The following is an 18391-nucleotide window of genomic DNA, read 5'->3' on the forward strand; positions in this document are numbered from 1 at the left end:
AGAGTTTCTCACTACATTACCTAGAAGGAAATCTGGCGCTGCTGCGCTGTGGTATGCATGGGAATGCCGGTATATTGTGACTTCGGATTGGCATCGTTCTCGGAGAGACAGGACGCCTTGAAGACACGCTTGGCAAGCACCGTTCCGTCTGTCAAAATGATTCATTTTCTACTAAAACAGCACGTGAAAAGCTGTTTTAGCTTTATTATTCGTCACCTTCCGCAGGGCAGCCGTCTGCGTCTGTCTTGACGGTAAGCACTTTGAAAACTAAAAAGGATTTGCAAGTCCCGGTCGTAGTTAGCGGCGTCGCCATGCAGCTGCTCGTGGACACAGGAGCGTCTGTCTTATTGATGGCTGCCGAAGATTTTAGAAATACTTTTGGTCGACAGCACACGCTGTCAAAAACAACAGTGGACTTGAGGAATTTCTCCAAGCAACGCATCGACATTCAAGGCCTTTTCCAAGCCACTGTCCAGTTTTTCCAAAGGTCGTGCTCAGTCACGTTCCACGTAACGTCTACAGGAACATCACTGTTGGGTCTAGACGCCATCCCGCACTTGGGAATACAAATTGACGGTACGTCGCTGACATGCTGCCTGGCTTCGCTTCCTCCAGTACAGAGCCCCACAGGTGTGCCTCCGGGTTTTACTTCGTGCACCGAATACATCGTCGGCAAGGTATGAAACCAGTATCTTCAAAGTTGCACAGACTACCCCTGGCTCTCCGTGACCAGGTTACAAATGAACTGCGACGTCTCGAGGACTGCGACGTCATCGAGCGCGTCGAGGCTTCTGAGTGGGTGTCTCCACTAGTGGTGCGCAAAAAGGATGGAGCCATCCGGCTCTGTGTAGACCTACGGGAACCGAATAAGGCAATTGTCATTGATGGGTATCCTTTGCCGCACGTAGAAGAGTTATTACAAATGTTTCATGGTGCCACATATTTTTCTAAGCTGGATCTAGCATCTGCTTATCATCAGCTGTTACTGGAAGAAGATAGTAGAGATCTCACTACATTCATAACCCATGAAGGCTTATTTAGGTTCAAGCGTGTCTGTTTTGGCTTGGCATCCGCGCCAGCAGTGTTTCAGAAAATGATGTCGCAAATCTTGAAGAGTTGTAAGAATGCTGTCTGTTACTTTGATGACATTTTGGTATGGGGTCAGACAAAACCTGAGCATGATGCTAACTTAAGAGAAGTCTTGCTTTGCATTTCAAACAGTGGTATGAAACTGAATGAAAAATGTGTCTTCTCTGTTAGAGAACTGACTTTTCTGGGCCATAAAATTTCAGCTGAAGGCATTTCGCCTACGGAGAGCAAGGTAAAAGCAATTCTGATGCGCCTGCTCCTACAGATATTAAGTCATTGCAATGCTTCTTAGGATTAGCTGGTTACTATGCCAAGTTCATTGATCATTATGCAGAACTTGTAGAACCGCTTCGCCTCATGCTCAGGCAAGGGCAAAATTTTGCTTGGTCTGATGATGCACAACGTAGCTTCAATCAGTTGAAAGCTCGTCTTACATGTTCCCCTGTCATTAAGATTTTCAACCCTGAATTGCCTGTGGTAGTCACGACTGATGCATCTGATGTTGGTGTTGGTGCTGTGTTACAACAACCGTATGGTTCTAAGCTAGAAACTGTAGCATTTGCATCTAGAACTTTGTCGGTTGCTGAACGAAAGTATTCTGTAGGAGAGCTCGAAGCGCTAGCATGTCTGTTCGCGTGTGAAAAATGGCATGTTTACCTCTGGGGTAGACGGTTCACTCTTCGAACTGACCATCAAGCAGTAGTTGCATTACTGTACGCTGGCGACTCAGGTCATCGACCTCTTCGCATTTTGAGATGGTCAGCCAGGCTCCTGTATTACAACTTTCAGATTGAATATTGCAAAGGATCAGAAAATTTAGTAGAGGATTCTCAGAATCTAATTCAAGAAGAAGAAATAGTATCATTAGTTACGTCGGTCATTGACAAGGAAACAGTGCAACTTGCGACGGATACAGATGAAACTCTTCAGAAGGTCAGTAAATGCCTAGCAGAGGATTGGCCTTCTAAGAAAAACATAGACAATGCTTTAATAGCTTACTTTCATGTAAATGAAGGATTATCTTTTGTAGATGGATTACTCATGCGTGGTGATCGTAATACCCAGTGTTCTAATACCTACATTTCTACAGCTGGCACATGAAAATCATCAGGGCATAGTACGTACCAAGCAGCTTCTTCGTGAACGCTATTGGTGGCCCCAGATGGATAGCACTGTTGAACAGTATGTAAAGCATTGTCATGTATGTAAGCTGGCAGACAAGTCTGCAAAGCCTCATGTAGCTCCATTGCAGCCAGTCGAGTGGCCGAGCGGGCCTTGGCAGAAATTGGGAATGGACATCATTGGCCCATTAAACACGTCCTACCCTAGGTATCTAGTTACCCTAGTTGATTACTACTCAAAGTGGCCAGAAGTACTTTGTACTAATTCCATCTCCACAGATGATGTCATTAAGCTTCTTGACTGGGCTTTCAGCCGTGAAGGGTTGCCAGACTCTATAGTTACGGACAATGGTCCGCAGTTTGTCTCAAAACAATTCCAAGATTACCTAAAGGAAAAGGGAATCGTTCATTTTTTCTCCTCCAACTATTATCCTCAGGGAAATGGTCAAATAGAAAGGTTCAACCGAGTCATTAAGGAACATCTGCAGGTAGCTAGACTTGAAGGTCAAGATGCTTCGAAAAGCATTTCAGAATTCTTGGGTTCCTATAGGATTACGCCACATGCTACAACGGGTCTCTCCCCAGCTTTCCTACTTCATGATCGTCAACCTCATTCAAAGATAGATATTTGCAACTTCAGGTTGCATAAGCACATAGCGGTTCAGGACAGTTTTCTTCCTCAAGTTCGCGAGAGAGTCTCGCAGAGACAGTGGCAAACTAAACAGTGTGTAAACAAATGTAGAGGTGCTCAGGCAACTCGTATCAAGGTGGGAGACACTGTCAAAGTAAAACTTACCAAGAAAGGATTTTTCAAGTACAGTAAACCTCGCACAGTGAAAGCCCAGGTGGGACCATCCACTTTTGTACTCAGTGATGGGAAGACGTGGAATGCGTCTAAGTTAACCACAGTAGTAGATAATCCAAACATAGTACATTGTCCACAACTGATAAAGATTTTTTGTACTCATATTCAAACCTGGATAGTCATTTCGATGACTCGTCTGTTGTGACATCGTCCTTTAATAGTCATAAGCTTCAGTTAGGTAGTTCGTCTGACTGTATCACTTCCGAGTCTACACAGTCAGCAATCGTTTCTGATTCCGTGGGGGAATCGGTAGCCTCCCAGGACTTGTTGGGATGTCGAGAGGAGCTTCCTGGGCAACCCTCTCCAGCTTTGAGCGACAACCACATTCAATTGTCCAACCAGGGGGAGGGAAATAATAGTGGGACGACTGGGTCTTCGAAGTCGACCAATACGCGTCGCAACCCCCAAAGTTCTTCTGGGGTACGCACACGTCCTCATCGTGACAAAAAACGGCCTCCGTGGCTCGATGATTATGTTTCTTGAATGTAGAGCGTATTGCCGTCTTCGATATGCCACAGCTAGGGGCCTCGCTGCGACATTAAGGAGACAGTTCACATGTTTCGTTAACACAGGTATAAAATGTGTTTCTTGTTGCGGTGCAATGAGTCTTGTGCCCGTGTTCCTCGTCGGATTTTGTTTTGAGTGACTGCCTGTGTTTTGGTGCCCCAAGTCTGGTGCGTGTGTGTGTGAACTTGGGCGGGGACGGACTGCATTTGTTCGTGGACTTAAGTGCGTGCCTTGTGTGAGACTGGTGCGTGTGTGTGTGAACGTGGGGGGGAACGAACTGAATTTGGCCTTGGACTTAAGTGCGCGCCTTGTGTGCGCGGTTCACTGTATGCTTACTTTGTTTCCAGGGGAGGATTGTGTGGTATAGTGTCTCCCCCTGCGTGATCTCCGTGTTATCATACATTTATGTTTCGTAGTAGTCGAGCTAGATGGCGCACCCCCCTTCGGTCATGTGACGAGCTTGGACCAATCAGGAGGTGCCTTCTGGCGTGTGCAGTCTTCGTGTAATAAACGGCCGCTAGCCGGCTCAGTCCATTGTCCGGTTTTCATCAGGAGCAGTTGGTTCCGCGTCTCCCTCTCTGCGTTGGGCGCTCACCGCGCGCTCTCCGGACGCCGGGCCCCCGCTTGCCTGCCGCTGCCGACACAACAGTGTGCAGATGCTTCAATGCCTGACAAAAAAGCCCGGCACCTAACGCAAGGTGTAAAGCAGGAAATCTTTGCCAGCCTTATCCGCAACCCACCGACTACACTTGCGAACTTTCTCGCTGAAGCCTGAATTACAACGAACGGGCTCTACAGCAACTTACCAGACATTACAACCAAAACGAGACTGCACTTTCAAGTTCCATCATGGACAGTTAGGAGTCAGTGACATTAGTGACCTGAGGGAATTGATAAGCGCTGTCACAACAGCTCCAGAAAATGCAGACGGTCGAGCCCCCGGTCGTGCGACTTTCTGAGGCGGAGATGGTACAAGATGAGATCAAGCAAGAAATCCAAGTTCCTGAATGCTACGGGGCACCACAGCATCAGAAGCAAGTTTGGATGGCTTATGTGGAAGCCATACAACATCCATCACTGTATAACACCTCAAACATCGTGCGCACCGTGGAACAGATGGAAGTAGGGTTCAGGCGTTGCAGTAGTCCACCATTCATGGACAAGTACAGTTCAAGAAAGAGCGACGTCTGGTGTGCTCCTGACCACAGTCACCTCTGTTTTCATTGCCAGACATATGTACAGGGCGTTGCAGTAGTCCACCATTCATGGACAAGTCCAGTCCAAGAAAGAGCGATGTCTGGTGTGCTCCTGACCACAGTCACCTCTGTTTTCATTGCAGTGAAGTCAGACATATGCACAGGGCATTGCAGTAGTCCACCATTCAAGGACAAGTTCGGTCCAAGAAAGAGCGACGTCTGGTGTGCTCCTGACCACAGTCACCTCTGTTTTCATTGCCAGACATATGTACAGGGCGTTGCAGTAGTCCACCATTCATGGACAAGTCCAGTCCAAGAAAGAGCGATGTCTGGTGTGCTCCTGACCACAGTCACCTCTGTTTTCATTGCAGTGAAGTCAGACATATGCACAGGGCATTGCAGTAGTCCACCATTCAAGGACAAGTTCGGTCCAAGAAAGAGCGATGTCTGGTGTGCTCCTGACCACAGTCACCTCTGTTTTCATTGCGGTGAAGCCAGACGTATGTACAGGACATGCCCCTCCTGTTGCGTCGGTCTCTGTGGGTTCTCCCCGAATGTGTCTCATCCACAACCTGGTGAGCGCCCAGTAGAGATCGAGAGCTTCCTCGCAAGTCGTCACAATTCATTCGAACAGCAAAGGCACAAGCTTCACTCCCTATCACCTGTTCCATCACGATACCGGTCACAAAGTCTCATCTTATTTTGAGACGTTCCCAGGCAACGTTCGCCCAGCCCTGCAAACTGGCAAAACTGAGTTCAGCAACTTCTGGAGGTGAGGCTCCTGATGCTGAGTGTACCGCATACACTACATTGTGATGAAAGTGACGACAGCAATGATAATAGAGCGACGTTCAAACGCACTCAGGTGATCCAAGGCACGTGGTAACATCAGATATACCTGCAAGCATAGACAACGAAAAAGTCACAGCTTTAATTGACACTGGCGCGGATAGCTCAGTTATAAGCACAGAACTTGCCGCTAAGCTGAAGAAAGTTTATATGGAGTGGACTGGGTCACAGGTCCGTATTGCCGGAGGTCACCTTTTAACTCTCATGGGCAAGTGTACAGCACGGTATTCTGCCCAGTTGTTCAGAAAACTTAATACTCAAAATGGATTTTCTGCTGGCGAATGGGGTCATAACTGACTTAACCCTTTCAGGGTCAATGACGTAAATATACAGCACCGCGAACAAGTAGAAAATGGCCGATGCCGTGTATTTACGGCACTGTCTGTATGTTTGAAAAGCGCGCCAATTTCCTAATTTTTTTTTTTTCTTTCCTGGCATGTGCTGTCACTATGGGGAAATACAGGGAATTTTTTTCTCGCACCTTCCTCTTTCAGTTTTCGTTGCATGGTTTGTTTTAGAGCTAGTTTGCTCTGGCACTTCTATATACTACCGCTCGCGTATTGGCGCGCGCGTGGGCAGGTTGCAGTTTCGGTTCCGCAGGTGGTGTCGGCTTCTTGTATTTGCAAAACTGATGGCCATCTGGTTATTAATTGCCAAAAGGGTGGCTGCCTGTTTCTCTCTCGTTTAGTGCTCACAGGGGTGAGCATAGGAAGGATGCCACCATGCATGCATTTCCTTTTCTTTTTTCTTCTTTTTTTTGGGGGAATCTCGCAATGTCTAGTTGTCTCTGGTTGGTGATAAGATGAATATTAGCGGAAGTCTGTCACACATTTTGCTTTCTTGATGGGCACACAACCACACAGTTTTCTTGAGTGCGGTCACCTATGCAGTTCAATTATGCTATGGATGTAAATACATGTATTAGTGTAAGAGCAGGAACATTTGAAACTTGTGAAATATTCTCGTGTGCACATGTTCTAAGCCTCGAACTATAACAATGCATCAAATTTTGAATTCCTATAAGTTTATTTCCTTTTTTTATTGTTGCTATTCATGAATAAAGAGTGCATATATACCAACGCAAAATATCTTTTCCTCATTTTATGGTCACCCTAGAAAAGTTACGGTTAATTTTTGTCGAAGTAAGTCTCTCAGCAGAATTGGAATCTGCAATAAAAAAAAAAAAAAAAACCCTGGGCGGTCACATATGCCGAAAAGATAGACCCTCAAAGGGTTAAAAGAATCACGGACGACCTTTTCTACTGCACATGCGATAGTGAGCAATGCCGACGACAGGCATAATTGTGATAACACCTTGAGAATAGTCGAGACAGCGTCATGGTACCGCCAAGAAGTAGTCTGCTGACTCTTGTAACCTGCAACGTATTTGACGACTATGAGAGTCTTGCTGAGGCAAGCATTCCATTGCTGCTCCAATGACAACTCTGTATTATGCAAGGGCACATGCGGTTTCAGAACAGCTTATTCGTCCTGCTGACAAATTTCAGAAATGAGTATCAGGACATAACTCAAGGCACAGCTATAGCCCTCCTCCATGAAATTGCTGCCATCTCCAACCTTTGTTCATTGGAAGCTGCATCACCTGATCCAAAAAATGCTGATAGCCTGACCCGCCGCATACATGTTAACCCCGGCTTGTCAAAACCAGAAAAACAGCAACTACTAAATCTCGTAAGTGACTTCTCTGGCTGCTTTTCTACTGAGTTAAAGTTTGCCTCACAAATGTTACAAAACATCGTATTCTTACATACGAGTCAGCACACCCTAGTCGTCAGTATCCATACCACATCTCGCCAAAGGAAAGCGAGGTGATTAAGAACCAGACAAGTTCTTGGGCATCGCCTGTCGTTTTAGTAAAAAGAGAGACAACACACTACAGTCCTGTGTGGACTACAGATGGCTAAACCGAGTTACCAAATGTGACGTTTATTCCTTGATGTGCACCGATAATGCCTTGGACCATTTACGCCACACCTAATTCTTCATCTCGATATATATCAAACCAGGATACTGGCAGATCGAAGTAGATGAGTGTAAACATGAACAAATAGTGTTTCAACTCCTGACGGACTATATGAATTCGGAATCCTTCCGTTCGATCTGTGTTCTGCACCTGCACCTTTAGGACACCCTAAAGAAATGTGCTGCCTGGGTACTACACAGGAAATGCCCCTAGCTCCATTTGTCCTTAGCTACGCTGGTTCTAGGAGTTGCATAGGGCGACGGCACTCTTTGTATAGGGTGGAGGTGACCGCCACCTGGCACTGACCTCAACTCCTCTTCCCAGTGGCCTCCAAGATTGTGCAATGCGGCTTGTCTTGGAGCAGTTTCGGAGCAGTTTCGGAGCAGTTTCACTCATTTGTAGCATGGATGTAGCAGCTTTAATGGAATGTAGCAGATTGGAGCAAGAGGACCACTGTGTCCTCACTGAAGTGGCAGACGTGCTTGGTTTACTTGGACGATATTGTGGTATTTTCATGATGAGTTGACGAACGGCTCAAGGATATACTCATTGCAATTTCCAACGCCAACCTCCCCATCAAGCCAGAAAAGTGTCATTTTAGCTTTCAGGAGCTCAAGTTTCTCAGGCACATGGTCAGCCCCCAGGGAATTCAGCCAGACCCTGAGAAGCTAACCGCCGTCGCGGAGTTTCCACGTCCTACAGACAAGAAGGCTCCTCATTTCGTTGAAGGCTTCTCAATGATCGCGGAACCACAAACGAGACTCACACACCAATACATACCCTTCGAGTAGACGGAAGAACAACAGGAATCGTTTGCAGAACTGCGTAGGCAACTACAAATGGCCCCTGTCCTCAGCCATTTTGATAAGCTGATGCAGAAGTCCACACAGATGCCAGCAACGTGGGTGTGGGAGCTATGTATTCTTGCTCAATGGCAAGGCGGTGCAGCATGAGTAGTGGCTTACGCGAGCTGCACTCTCACAAAGGCAAAGGTTAACTACTCCTCAACTGAAAAGGAGTGTTTGGCAGTCATTTGGGCCATCAGTAAGTTCGGACTTTCCCTTTATGGTAGGCCACTTCGAGCAGTAAGTGACCACCACTCACTCTGTTGGCTTTGCAATCTAAGGGACCTGTCAGGCATTCCTGCTTATTGTAGCCTCTGCCTTCAGGAGTACGACGTCACTGCAGTGCACCAATCCGGACAGAATCACAGCGACGCTGTCTACCTCTCCCGTGCACCCGTTTCATTGATGCTATTGGCAATTAGTCAACCAGTCAGATTGTTCTGTTGGGTTTTGGTTTTGGAAGCAACTTCCTGTTGAAACCGATTGTTCTTGTCTCCCTTAAGTTTGCCCTCTCTTGCGTGTTGCTCAGTGCCCTGATGTTTCGTGGTCCTCTCGCGCTCAACCCTTCTCTTCGACTACTGTGTTGGTAACTGCCAACAATACACAGACGCTGTTAGCTTCGAAGTGGCTGCAAGCACACATGAAATGCTTTCAGCATGGACCTACAAATTACACGGCGATGAGTCTTGGTCCTGCCACCTCAGTGGTCATCCCACAAAAACTACCCAAGTGCAAATGGGGCATGTGGTGGCTTTTTTAAATGCAAGCTGTAATTTAAGTATCCATTCAAGTGGGGGTTGAGGTCGGATTTGTTTTGGCCACTCATGGAACCCAAAAAAGTTTGCAGAAAACCCTGCCCTAGAAGAAAGACCAGGCGGTGCAGCCATCTTTAGTTCAGCATCGCATGCCTGTGGCCACTCAATCAAAAGATTGAGTGTCATGCATGCCTTCCTGTTGAACGCGTATCGCACCAAGAGGTCTTTCACATTCTTGAAGCAGAGTGGTGATCTGCTCTTGCCAATAACAAACGGCCCCAGTTTTCATGAAGAGTGCTAATTTGGGCTAGTTGGTTGAACATTGACATACTGAATAAACAGCACAGGCACAGCTTCTCACAGTCATGTTTCTGTGCTGTTTATTCAGTATGTAGAGTTTTCATGAGCCATCCATATCAGAGCGAGAAGAAATGAGACACACACTCTGCTTATTTTTCCTCCACGGCAAGTACAACCCTTTAGATTTGATGTCTTGTTTGACTGTATCTGCCAAAACACTTTTGTTTTGAATAATCGATGATGCGAGAAGTGATAGCACCCCTTTTAGGAGGAGTGCATTTGCATGGGCGCAGCGCAGCATTCGATATATTAAATGTGGTGGTGAATGGGAGTTCAATACAAGCGTAGTACCGTGCTATACTTTTGCGCAGGATTTCCAAGGGAATGTTACAACTGTTCGATATAGACAATAATTAGAAATATCCAAGATTGACTTATTTACACAATGGCTCAATACAGACGCTTCACATGTGAGGCTCTCAGTAACTAAAATCTCTCTGATGTTAGCATATGGTTGAACCCAGTCCTGAAGTGATGTCGCCTACTTAGGTCAGTCCCAGAATGTCTGGGGTCCTTCACATTCCCACATGAGGTAATGGACATTTCAAGTAGTTTCCCTTGAGCATGCATAGCATTTCACTTGTAGAGGTGATTGCGGGTGGTTTGGGTCATTGTATTGCCGCTACTACTGGCACAAGGCACAGGGATTGAATGAAGATGCAAGAAGGAAGGTTCATGTTAGGTTTTCTGCAATCTGTAACTGAGTGCATCAGAATTTGGTAACAGCAGGCTGAAAGAAAGTGAAGTAGAAAGCTGCAGTGTTCAATGCAAAAGCAGCACGGTTTACATTGTTATATATATGCAGTAAAATGTGTGCTGAACAAACATGTTGTTTCAACTCCAGACGTGGTTGTTCACTATTAAGCAGACTGATGGTATACAGTCGGAACCCGTGATAACGAAATACTGCAACAACGAAACATTTTCATAACACCAGTGAATGCCCATAGGATTCAATGCATTTTGTACCTCTCCGCAATGAAATGTCGCTGTACTGCAATCCCGCATCAACGAAATTTGCGTGAACTCCACATATTGTATAAGGCTAGCAGGCTCCAAAATGTGCTCAAATGCAATTGTTTTGCACTAAAATTGCATAAAATACCACCACATTACACTTGTGTGGGCGCCGCCATTTTTGTTCACAAAAACAACCAAGCGCCAGAAGCGATCAGTGCGCTGGAAACACGTCATGGCCACCATCTTGTTTGTTGATAGCCCGTTTCAAGCGGCACCACGAGCGGCACGCACATTGCTACCGACATGTGACGACGGTGTTTGCACACCTACTAGGCAAGATCGTAGATCGTTGTTCAAAACGCGCGTTCAGTTTGCGTTCCCCACGGCTGACGACTCGGCGAGGCCTAGGTCAATCACGTGAGGCGAAACTGAACGCAAACTGGACGTGTTTTGAACAACAATCCCCGATCGCGGCAGTGCACTGCGTAATGTGTGCCTCGGTGAGAAAAATGCAGCAAAAACAAAGAAATCCACGTCCCATCTACATGGAATTGTCTATGGCGCTTGAGATGGCAGTCGCGGCATATGGATTGTCATGCATCGGGCCATGAATGAGTGATTGCGCAGGAATACGCGTCCCTTGCTTCAAGAACACTGGTTTTGGTGCCACCCGACAGGAATCATATGTGGATTCGGCGCTGGACATAGATTTGCACAAAAGGGCCATTATCTCAATCGTTTGCCTTCGCATACATGAGATACAATCACTTTTGCGATTGGCACCGGACGCGTCGGCACCTACGGGCAAGAGCATGGGCTGGAGAAGTGCTGCTGCATGCGCTGCATGCGCTGTCCGGTGCCGAGTAACGCAAAGTCTCGCAAAGTGATCACATCTTCGAAAGCAATTGACCGAGAATACTGCACTACGGCAGTACTGCCACTGCTGGTCGAAGCATGAGGCACACTTTGTACTGTCGGCATTGCAGTTCTATATCTTTGAGCAAAGCTTGCAAAGTAGGCTAACGGAATTTGGACAGTAGTGTTTTGTTCTGCGATGCATTACCTATCTGTGTTGTCTTTTCACAACAACGAAATTCTCGCGAAAGCGAATTTTCTCGCGTTCCCCCCTTCCCCCCCCGATTTCGTTATTGCAAGGTTTAACTGTATTAACATAACTGAAGTGATGAAAGTACCAAGAAAACTTGCACATATTCTAAAAGGGTCCTTAAACACCTTTTTATGCAGTCATAGAATGGCCTCACTATTGAAATCTGTTGCCTCACGAACCTTCTGCTGTAAAAATGTTCTGAATTCTTCAAGTAATAGAGAGCTCCACAATGACTACAATGTGCTATTGAAAGAAGCCATTATCCGTAATGCGACACGCAACATACTTTGCCTTGCATTAGTAAGCAGAAAAAAAAATTAACCGACGATTACAATACTCCCTAATGCAAATTTGAGTCCAGCTCTATACATGTTTTTATTTTGAGATATATTGGCTGGCACGGAAAATCTGTCTCATGAGGCACACTGCAAGCGGAGCGAAGTGTGCCGTGATTGCATCGCTAATTTGGAGATCGCAAAAGGCAGTGTGCAGTAACGCATGGCCGCAATTCACAGCAGCTGCCGCAGAGAGATTTCCACTCATGCAGCGCTTTGTTTTCATATATGGTACTGGTCGATGTGCTCGTTGCATGCCATCGGTGAACCGACGACAGTGCGCTACTTTGACGCTATGTCGTAGTGGTCATCGCCACGTGGCTCGTCTTGCACAGCACCACGCTTTTCTTCTCAAGCTTTCGCCATATCTTCCTCCTTCACTTTCCTTCTCATGCTTTTTTTTGTTATTGACACTTTTCATCCTCCTTTTGCACTCCATGCTCACTCTTTTATCCTTTGCTGTGCTTGTTTGCTCAGTTACACCGAGGGAGGATGCCGACGGGACACCGCCACCACGAAACACAGGAATGGCTGCTTAAGAGCTGCACTCTAAAACTGTACAAAATACCTTTTATGAATAATAGTAAAAATAAGAACTGCTTTCAAGCATTAGTTACCAGGTGACAAACTTCTTCACTGTTTCTTCATAGTTTCTTCTTCACTGCTTTTATGCTTCCTCCATTCCTGAGAGCATGTTCAATTCTATCTATAAGGAAGTATAATATAGATAGAATTGAACATGCTCTCAGGAATGGAGGAAGCTTAAAAGCAGTGAAGAAGAAACTAGGAATTGGCAACAATCAGATGTATGCATTAAGAGACAAAGCCGGCAATATCATTACTAATATGGATGAGATAGTTCAAGTGGCTGAGGAGTTCTATAGAGATTTATACAGTACCAGTGGCACCCACGATGATAATGGATGAGAGAATAGTCTAGAGTGATTCGAAATCCCAAATAAACAAGTAATGCTGCAAGAAGTAAAGAAAGCCTTAGGAGCTATGCAAAGGAGGAAGGCAGCTGGGGAGGATCGGGTAACAGCAGATTTGTTGAAGGATGGTGGGCAGATTGTTCTAGAAAAACTGGCCACCCTGTATATGCAATGCCTCATGACTTCGAGCGTACCGGAATCTTGGAAAAACGCTAACATAATCCTAATCCATAAGAAAGGGGACGCCAAAGACTTGAAAAATTATAGACCGATCAGCTTACTGTCCGTTGTCTACAAAGTATTTACTAAGGTAATTGCAAATAGAATCAGAAACACCTTAGACTTCCGTCAACCAAAGGACCAGGCAGGATTCCGTAAAGGCTACTCAACAACAGACCATATTCACACTATTAATCAGGTGATAGAAAAATGTGCAGGATATAACCAACCTTTATATATAGCTTTCATTGATTACGAGAAAGCGTTTGATTCAGTCGAAACCTCAGCAGTCACGAAGGCATTGCGGAATCAGGGTGTAGACGAGCCGTATGTAAAAATACTAAAAGATATCTATAGCAGCTCGACAGCCACCATAGTCCTCCGTAAAGAAAGCAACAAAATCCCAATAAAGAAAGGCGTCAGGCAGGGAGATACGATCTCTCGAATGCTATTCACAGCGTGTTTACAAGAGGTATTCAGAGACCTGGACTGGGAAGAATTGGGGATAAGGTTTAATGGAGAATACCTTAGTAACTTGCGATTCGCTGATGATATTGCCTTGCTTGGTAACTCAGGGGACCAATTGCAATGCCTGCTCACTGACCTGGAGAGGCAAATCCGAAGGGGGGGTCTAAAAATTAATCTGCAGAAAACTAAAGTAATGTTTAACAGTCTCGGAAGAGAACAGCAGTTTACGATAGGTAGTGAGGCACTGGAAGTGTTAAAGGAATACATCTACTTAGGACAGATAGTGACTGCGGGTCCGGATCATGAGACTGAAATAATCAGAAGAATAAGAATGGGCTGGGGTGCGTTTGGCAGGCATTCTCAGACCATGAACAGCAGGTTGCCATTATCCCTCAAGAGAAAAGTGTATAACAGCTGCGTCTTACCAGCACTCGCGTATGGGGCGGAAACCTGGAGGCTTACGAAAAGTGTTCTACTTAAATTGAGGACGATGCAACGAGCCATGGAAGGAAGAATGATGGGTTAACGTTAAGGGATAAGAAAAGAACAGATTGGGTGGGGGAACAAACGCGAGCTAATGACATCTTAGCTGAAATCAAGAAAAGAAATGGGCTTGGGCAGGACATGTATTGAGGAGGGAAGATAACCGATGGTCATTAAGGGTTACAGACTGGATTCCAAGGGAAGGGACAAGTAGCAGTGGGTGGCAGAAAGTTAGGTGGGCGGATGAGATTAAGAAGTTTGCAGGGACGACATGGCCACAATTAGTACATGACCGGGGTAGTTGGAGAACTATGGGAGAGGCCTTTGCCCTGCAGTGGGCGTAACCAGGCTGATGATGATGATGACAAACTACATAGAAAATTTTCAGTCTACTTCATAATATCTAACTATTCAAAATGGGAGATTAGTCACATTGTAGCGCAATCTTTATCATCACAAGTACTCATCCACCATAATCATCAGTGCTGCACATCTGCATGTGGCACCAGTCACGAGGCGCACTTTCATTCTGGACCGGGCTGGTTGCTGCAGCCGCTGCTGCGCTGTAGAAACAAATGTAGGGACAACGCCATGGCTTGCAAGCCACCATCACATCCTCCTACAGTTAAAGCTCGATCTAACAAAACCCGATTTTACAACTTTCCTGATTTAATGCAGAAATTTCAATTCCTTGGTAAGTACCCATAAGGTTCAATGTTGTCATCAACCCAAATTAAAGAAACTAGCTTGTATTAAACCAGATTCAATGAAGCTTTTCCAGAAATACATGAGTAAAAAAAGCAGATTTTTTTCTAATTTTCATGCGGATGGCTTTTTCTTTGAGCGTGCACTCTAACGCTATCGCGTTTAAACATTGAGGCACCCTTGTCACTGCCCTAGCTTTATTTTGACGAGGCTGCATGCCACGCCCTTGCATGGAACAACGGACTCAGCATTCGCTAGCATTTTACGTACCAGATGGCGCTAGGGACGGCGGTAGTTGGGCCGTGCTCGCATACTTTTTACAAGCGCGGCATGGGTTAGTGGCAAATACAATGCCATGGCACCTTTTGGGTGTTGCTATGTTACAATGTTAGATTTTGAAGGACCCAAAAATCCCTTACTTGATTTTACAAACTTCCTTATTTAACTAAATAATTCGAGTGTGGTCATCACTCTGTCAAATCGAGTTTCAATGGTATAACACATTACCAGAGTTTTGACATATGTGTAAGTGATGAAAAATACTATACAGAAAGGTGTCCACAGGTTTAGAAAAAACTAAATGCAGCGAAGAAAAAGTACTTTGCACCAGAAGTGCTGAGAGTTATGTACAAACATCAGCCCTATCTCTAGTGAGTGTTAGGAATACAGGCGTACATAACATAAAACTAATTATGCAAGTGTAAAACTTCAAAGTATGTGCTACTGAGAACGCCTCCAAAGTAAGTATAGTACATGTAATTTACTTCTTCAAGAAGGCTTAATTTGTGCTTTTCTAACCATGGTTTGATGCTTGGCTTTAATTTAACACTTTTGTAATTGCTTTAAATGCCCTTCTGCGAGCTACCATATAAGCTGATACTTTTATTTTGCATCAGCAAGTTGCTCTTACACATAAGGCACTTGTTGCAAAAGACCAGAATACCACCGGCAGGTTCCACACCCCATAAAGGACCATGTATATATGGTAAATGTGACATATGCCAACAGCACCATGAAGCCCTTTTCTGCCAGTGAAGCAATGATGCAGGCACACACGTTCAACTTTTATACACAGTAGCCAAAATACATGAGAAAGAAACATGCTGTGTTGCAACTGGGCACTGGCGAAACAACTGTGTGCAAATGTTCAAGAAGCAAGGCCATGGCTTTTCCTAGGCAACATAATCACAAAGTTCTCACTGTGTTTAAAAGCAACTTGTTGGATTGAATCTGAAGGATGTTTGCACAAGTATGCATGTGAACAAGGGTGAGTGAACACAAAAATTACCATAAGAATCTTGGTGGCTCTCAGTGTCTTTTAGTGCCGCAAATATGTTTACATGGGCACAACGCGATATTGAAATAAGTTTATAGCCTCTGTAACATCATGAAAATGAGCAAATGTAATTGGCTGGAGCATCTATGTACAGTCAACAACAGATTATTTGGACACAAATAATTCGGACATGCTTGTTTATTTGGATAGCTCCGTGGCACTGCCATGAGTCCCATAGACAGTGTATAAGAACAAACAAAATCTCAGGCCCTTGCAGCAAGTTTTGCAATGATTCGGACTTGGATTGCATGACCGTATGCTAAGTATGGCCATCGAGTAAATCAGAAACAGCAATATTTTTACTTTGAGATGTTGCCAGCATGGTTTCCGGCATGGTCATCGGCCATGGTGCCAGCGCTCCGTGTAACTGAAACAAGTGAAGCCTAGTCTATCTTGTAGTCGCCAATAAGAATTCAGTGCATTCATAGACGGTATTTTTGTCTATCTGTAGCCACTGAGCATGTGCGACGGCATGACAATGGTTGAGATTCGTGCTGTGATTTTGTAGAAATGCCTTCTGCTTGATCCTGTGCCCCTCTTATCATCTGCTGTTCACGGCAGGCTGATCCCGTCGGAGCATCACCCTGACCACTGATGAAGCACAAAAAGTGTGAAAAGAAATAACATAAAAATCATTGCAAGAAATTCATGGCCACAGAATGTCTAAGCCAAAGGCAAGTGTTTGTGCAAACAGCAACACGCATTGATAAACTTGGGTCATATTTTTGAATTATCACTTTCGAAAGATACCTTTGTTTTCTTGATATTTCACATGACTAGCACCGGACGCATCGACGGGTGGCAGTGTTTCCGCACAGGAATAAGACAGTGTGCCGAGAATGACATCACTTGTAGACAACAATGGTTCTTCTGCTAGTAATGTGAAAGATATTGTGCTTGGCACTGTGCCAACAATGCCGTCGCTCTTAAACGCCAATGTGTACATGAGAAGGACCATTTTCAGACATGCGAAATTGAAGGTACCTACGAAAGTGATGATCTGAGAATATGGCACACTTTTTTTGGCCACTTGTGGAATAAGGTCACTTATTTTTGGGTGAATCTGGTATTTCGGACACCCGATTATTCACATTTTGGCAGTCTTCGTTGAGTTCGAATTATCGGTTGATGACTGTATATGAATTCTCTACTAGTTGGACAGCAGTGCAACTCTCACTTAATTCTAGGGTTGCCAACGACTACGACTATAGTACATACTATATCTATGAAAACTAAAGCACTTGCTGCAGCAACCAAGGCAGCAACCAATGCATGCAATGTTTAATGCTGTGTTTTACGCAGCCCTCCACCTTTCTGGTGCACAATATTTTGCATGATTAGCATAAAGAAAGACTAATTCAGGAAACACAGAATAGTGCAGCCGTGCCACTTGCACAATGAGGGGCTGAAACTTTGTGGGATCCACTGAGCTCATGCAGAAATGAGTGCAACATTATTTGCCAGTTCATTCAGTGTGGTACACTTATCTGTTAAGAGCAATAAATGCTACAGTATTCAATATTACCAGTCCAAAGCAGCTATTTCAACACTTAGTCAACGTATGAAAATGGCGAGACCAGCATGTCAGCATAATGTCCCATTTGGGGCGTGGTACATGCTGTAGCAAGGTCCCCACCTCGAGTGTAGTCAGTGTGCCAGAAGTCCTTGCTCTGGCCAGCTGTCTCCAAGTAGCTGGCCACATTGCTGCTCACTGACGTAGTCACCACCAATGTCAGGCCTACCCATATGGGCCCTGCAAACACAGTGCACATTGGTTCTGTACCAAAGCTCAGCTTCACAAGTATGCCTTGACTGTCATTTCACCATATTCCTCATTCTTCCCTTATTATCATGGATTTTCAAACATCATAAACGAGACGCTTCACTGTTCGGAGGTCAATCTTCAGACATAGGTTTGAGTATGAGCAAATACAAAATAGAGTTTTCAAAGGGCCCCTGAAATGGTTCGGACAAATTTTGTAGGTCCGTAGGGTACAACTTAAGTTAACCATTCGCACCACAGTTTCTGTGAAGCGTCTCATATTAGGAGAGCTACAGATGATACAAGTTACCCTCCTCTACAGTCATGCATTTTCTCCTCAACTTGTTTGCCGAGTGATCAGGACTAAGCTCCGCCTTCACTGGCTCTGTGTCATAATGGTACATTGTGTCGTCTACTTCCGGCTGTTAGGAGCACGCCTGCGAAGCCTCTCCAATGTCTCTGCCAGCTGCTTAGCAGTCGACCCCAAGCGAGAGCTATCAAAGCAGCATGCG

The 18391-nt window shown here is 45.2% G+C and overlaps 1 protein-coding gene across 5 annotated transcripts in view; it reads right to left on the reverse strand.

The window, feature by feature from the left end:
- Positions 1-18391, reverse strand: part of LOC142559745 (protein YIPF1) — an 81291-nt gene that overhangs the window by 34978 nt on the left and 27922 nt on the right. For all 5 annotated transcript variants that reach the window (XM_075671340.1, XM_075671341.1, XM_075671342.1 and 2 more), the window contains exon 5: positions 17754-17870. In XM_075671340.1, the coding sequence (XP_075527455.1) occupies positions 17754-17870 (117 nt within the window). The remainder of the gene's footprint in view (positions 1-17753; positions 17871-18391) is intronic.

Source organism: Dermacentor variabilis, chromosome 10 (assembly GCF_050947875.1).
Source record: "Dermacentor variabilis isolate Ectoservices chromosome 10, ASM5094787v1, whole genome shotgun sequence".
Taxonomy (NCBI): Eukaryota; Metazoa; Arthropoda; class Arachnida; order Ixodida; family Ixodidae; genus Dermacentor; species Dermacentor variabilis.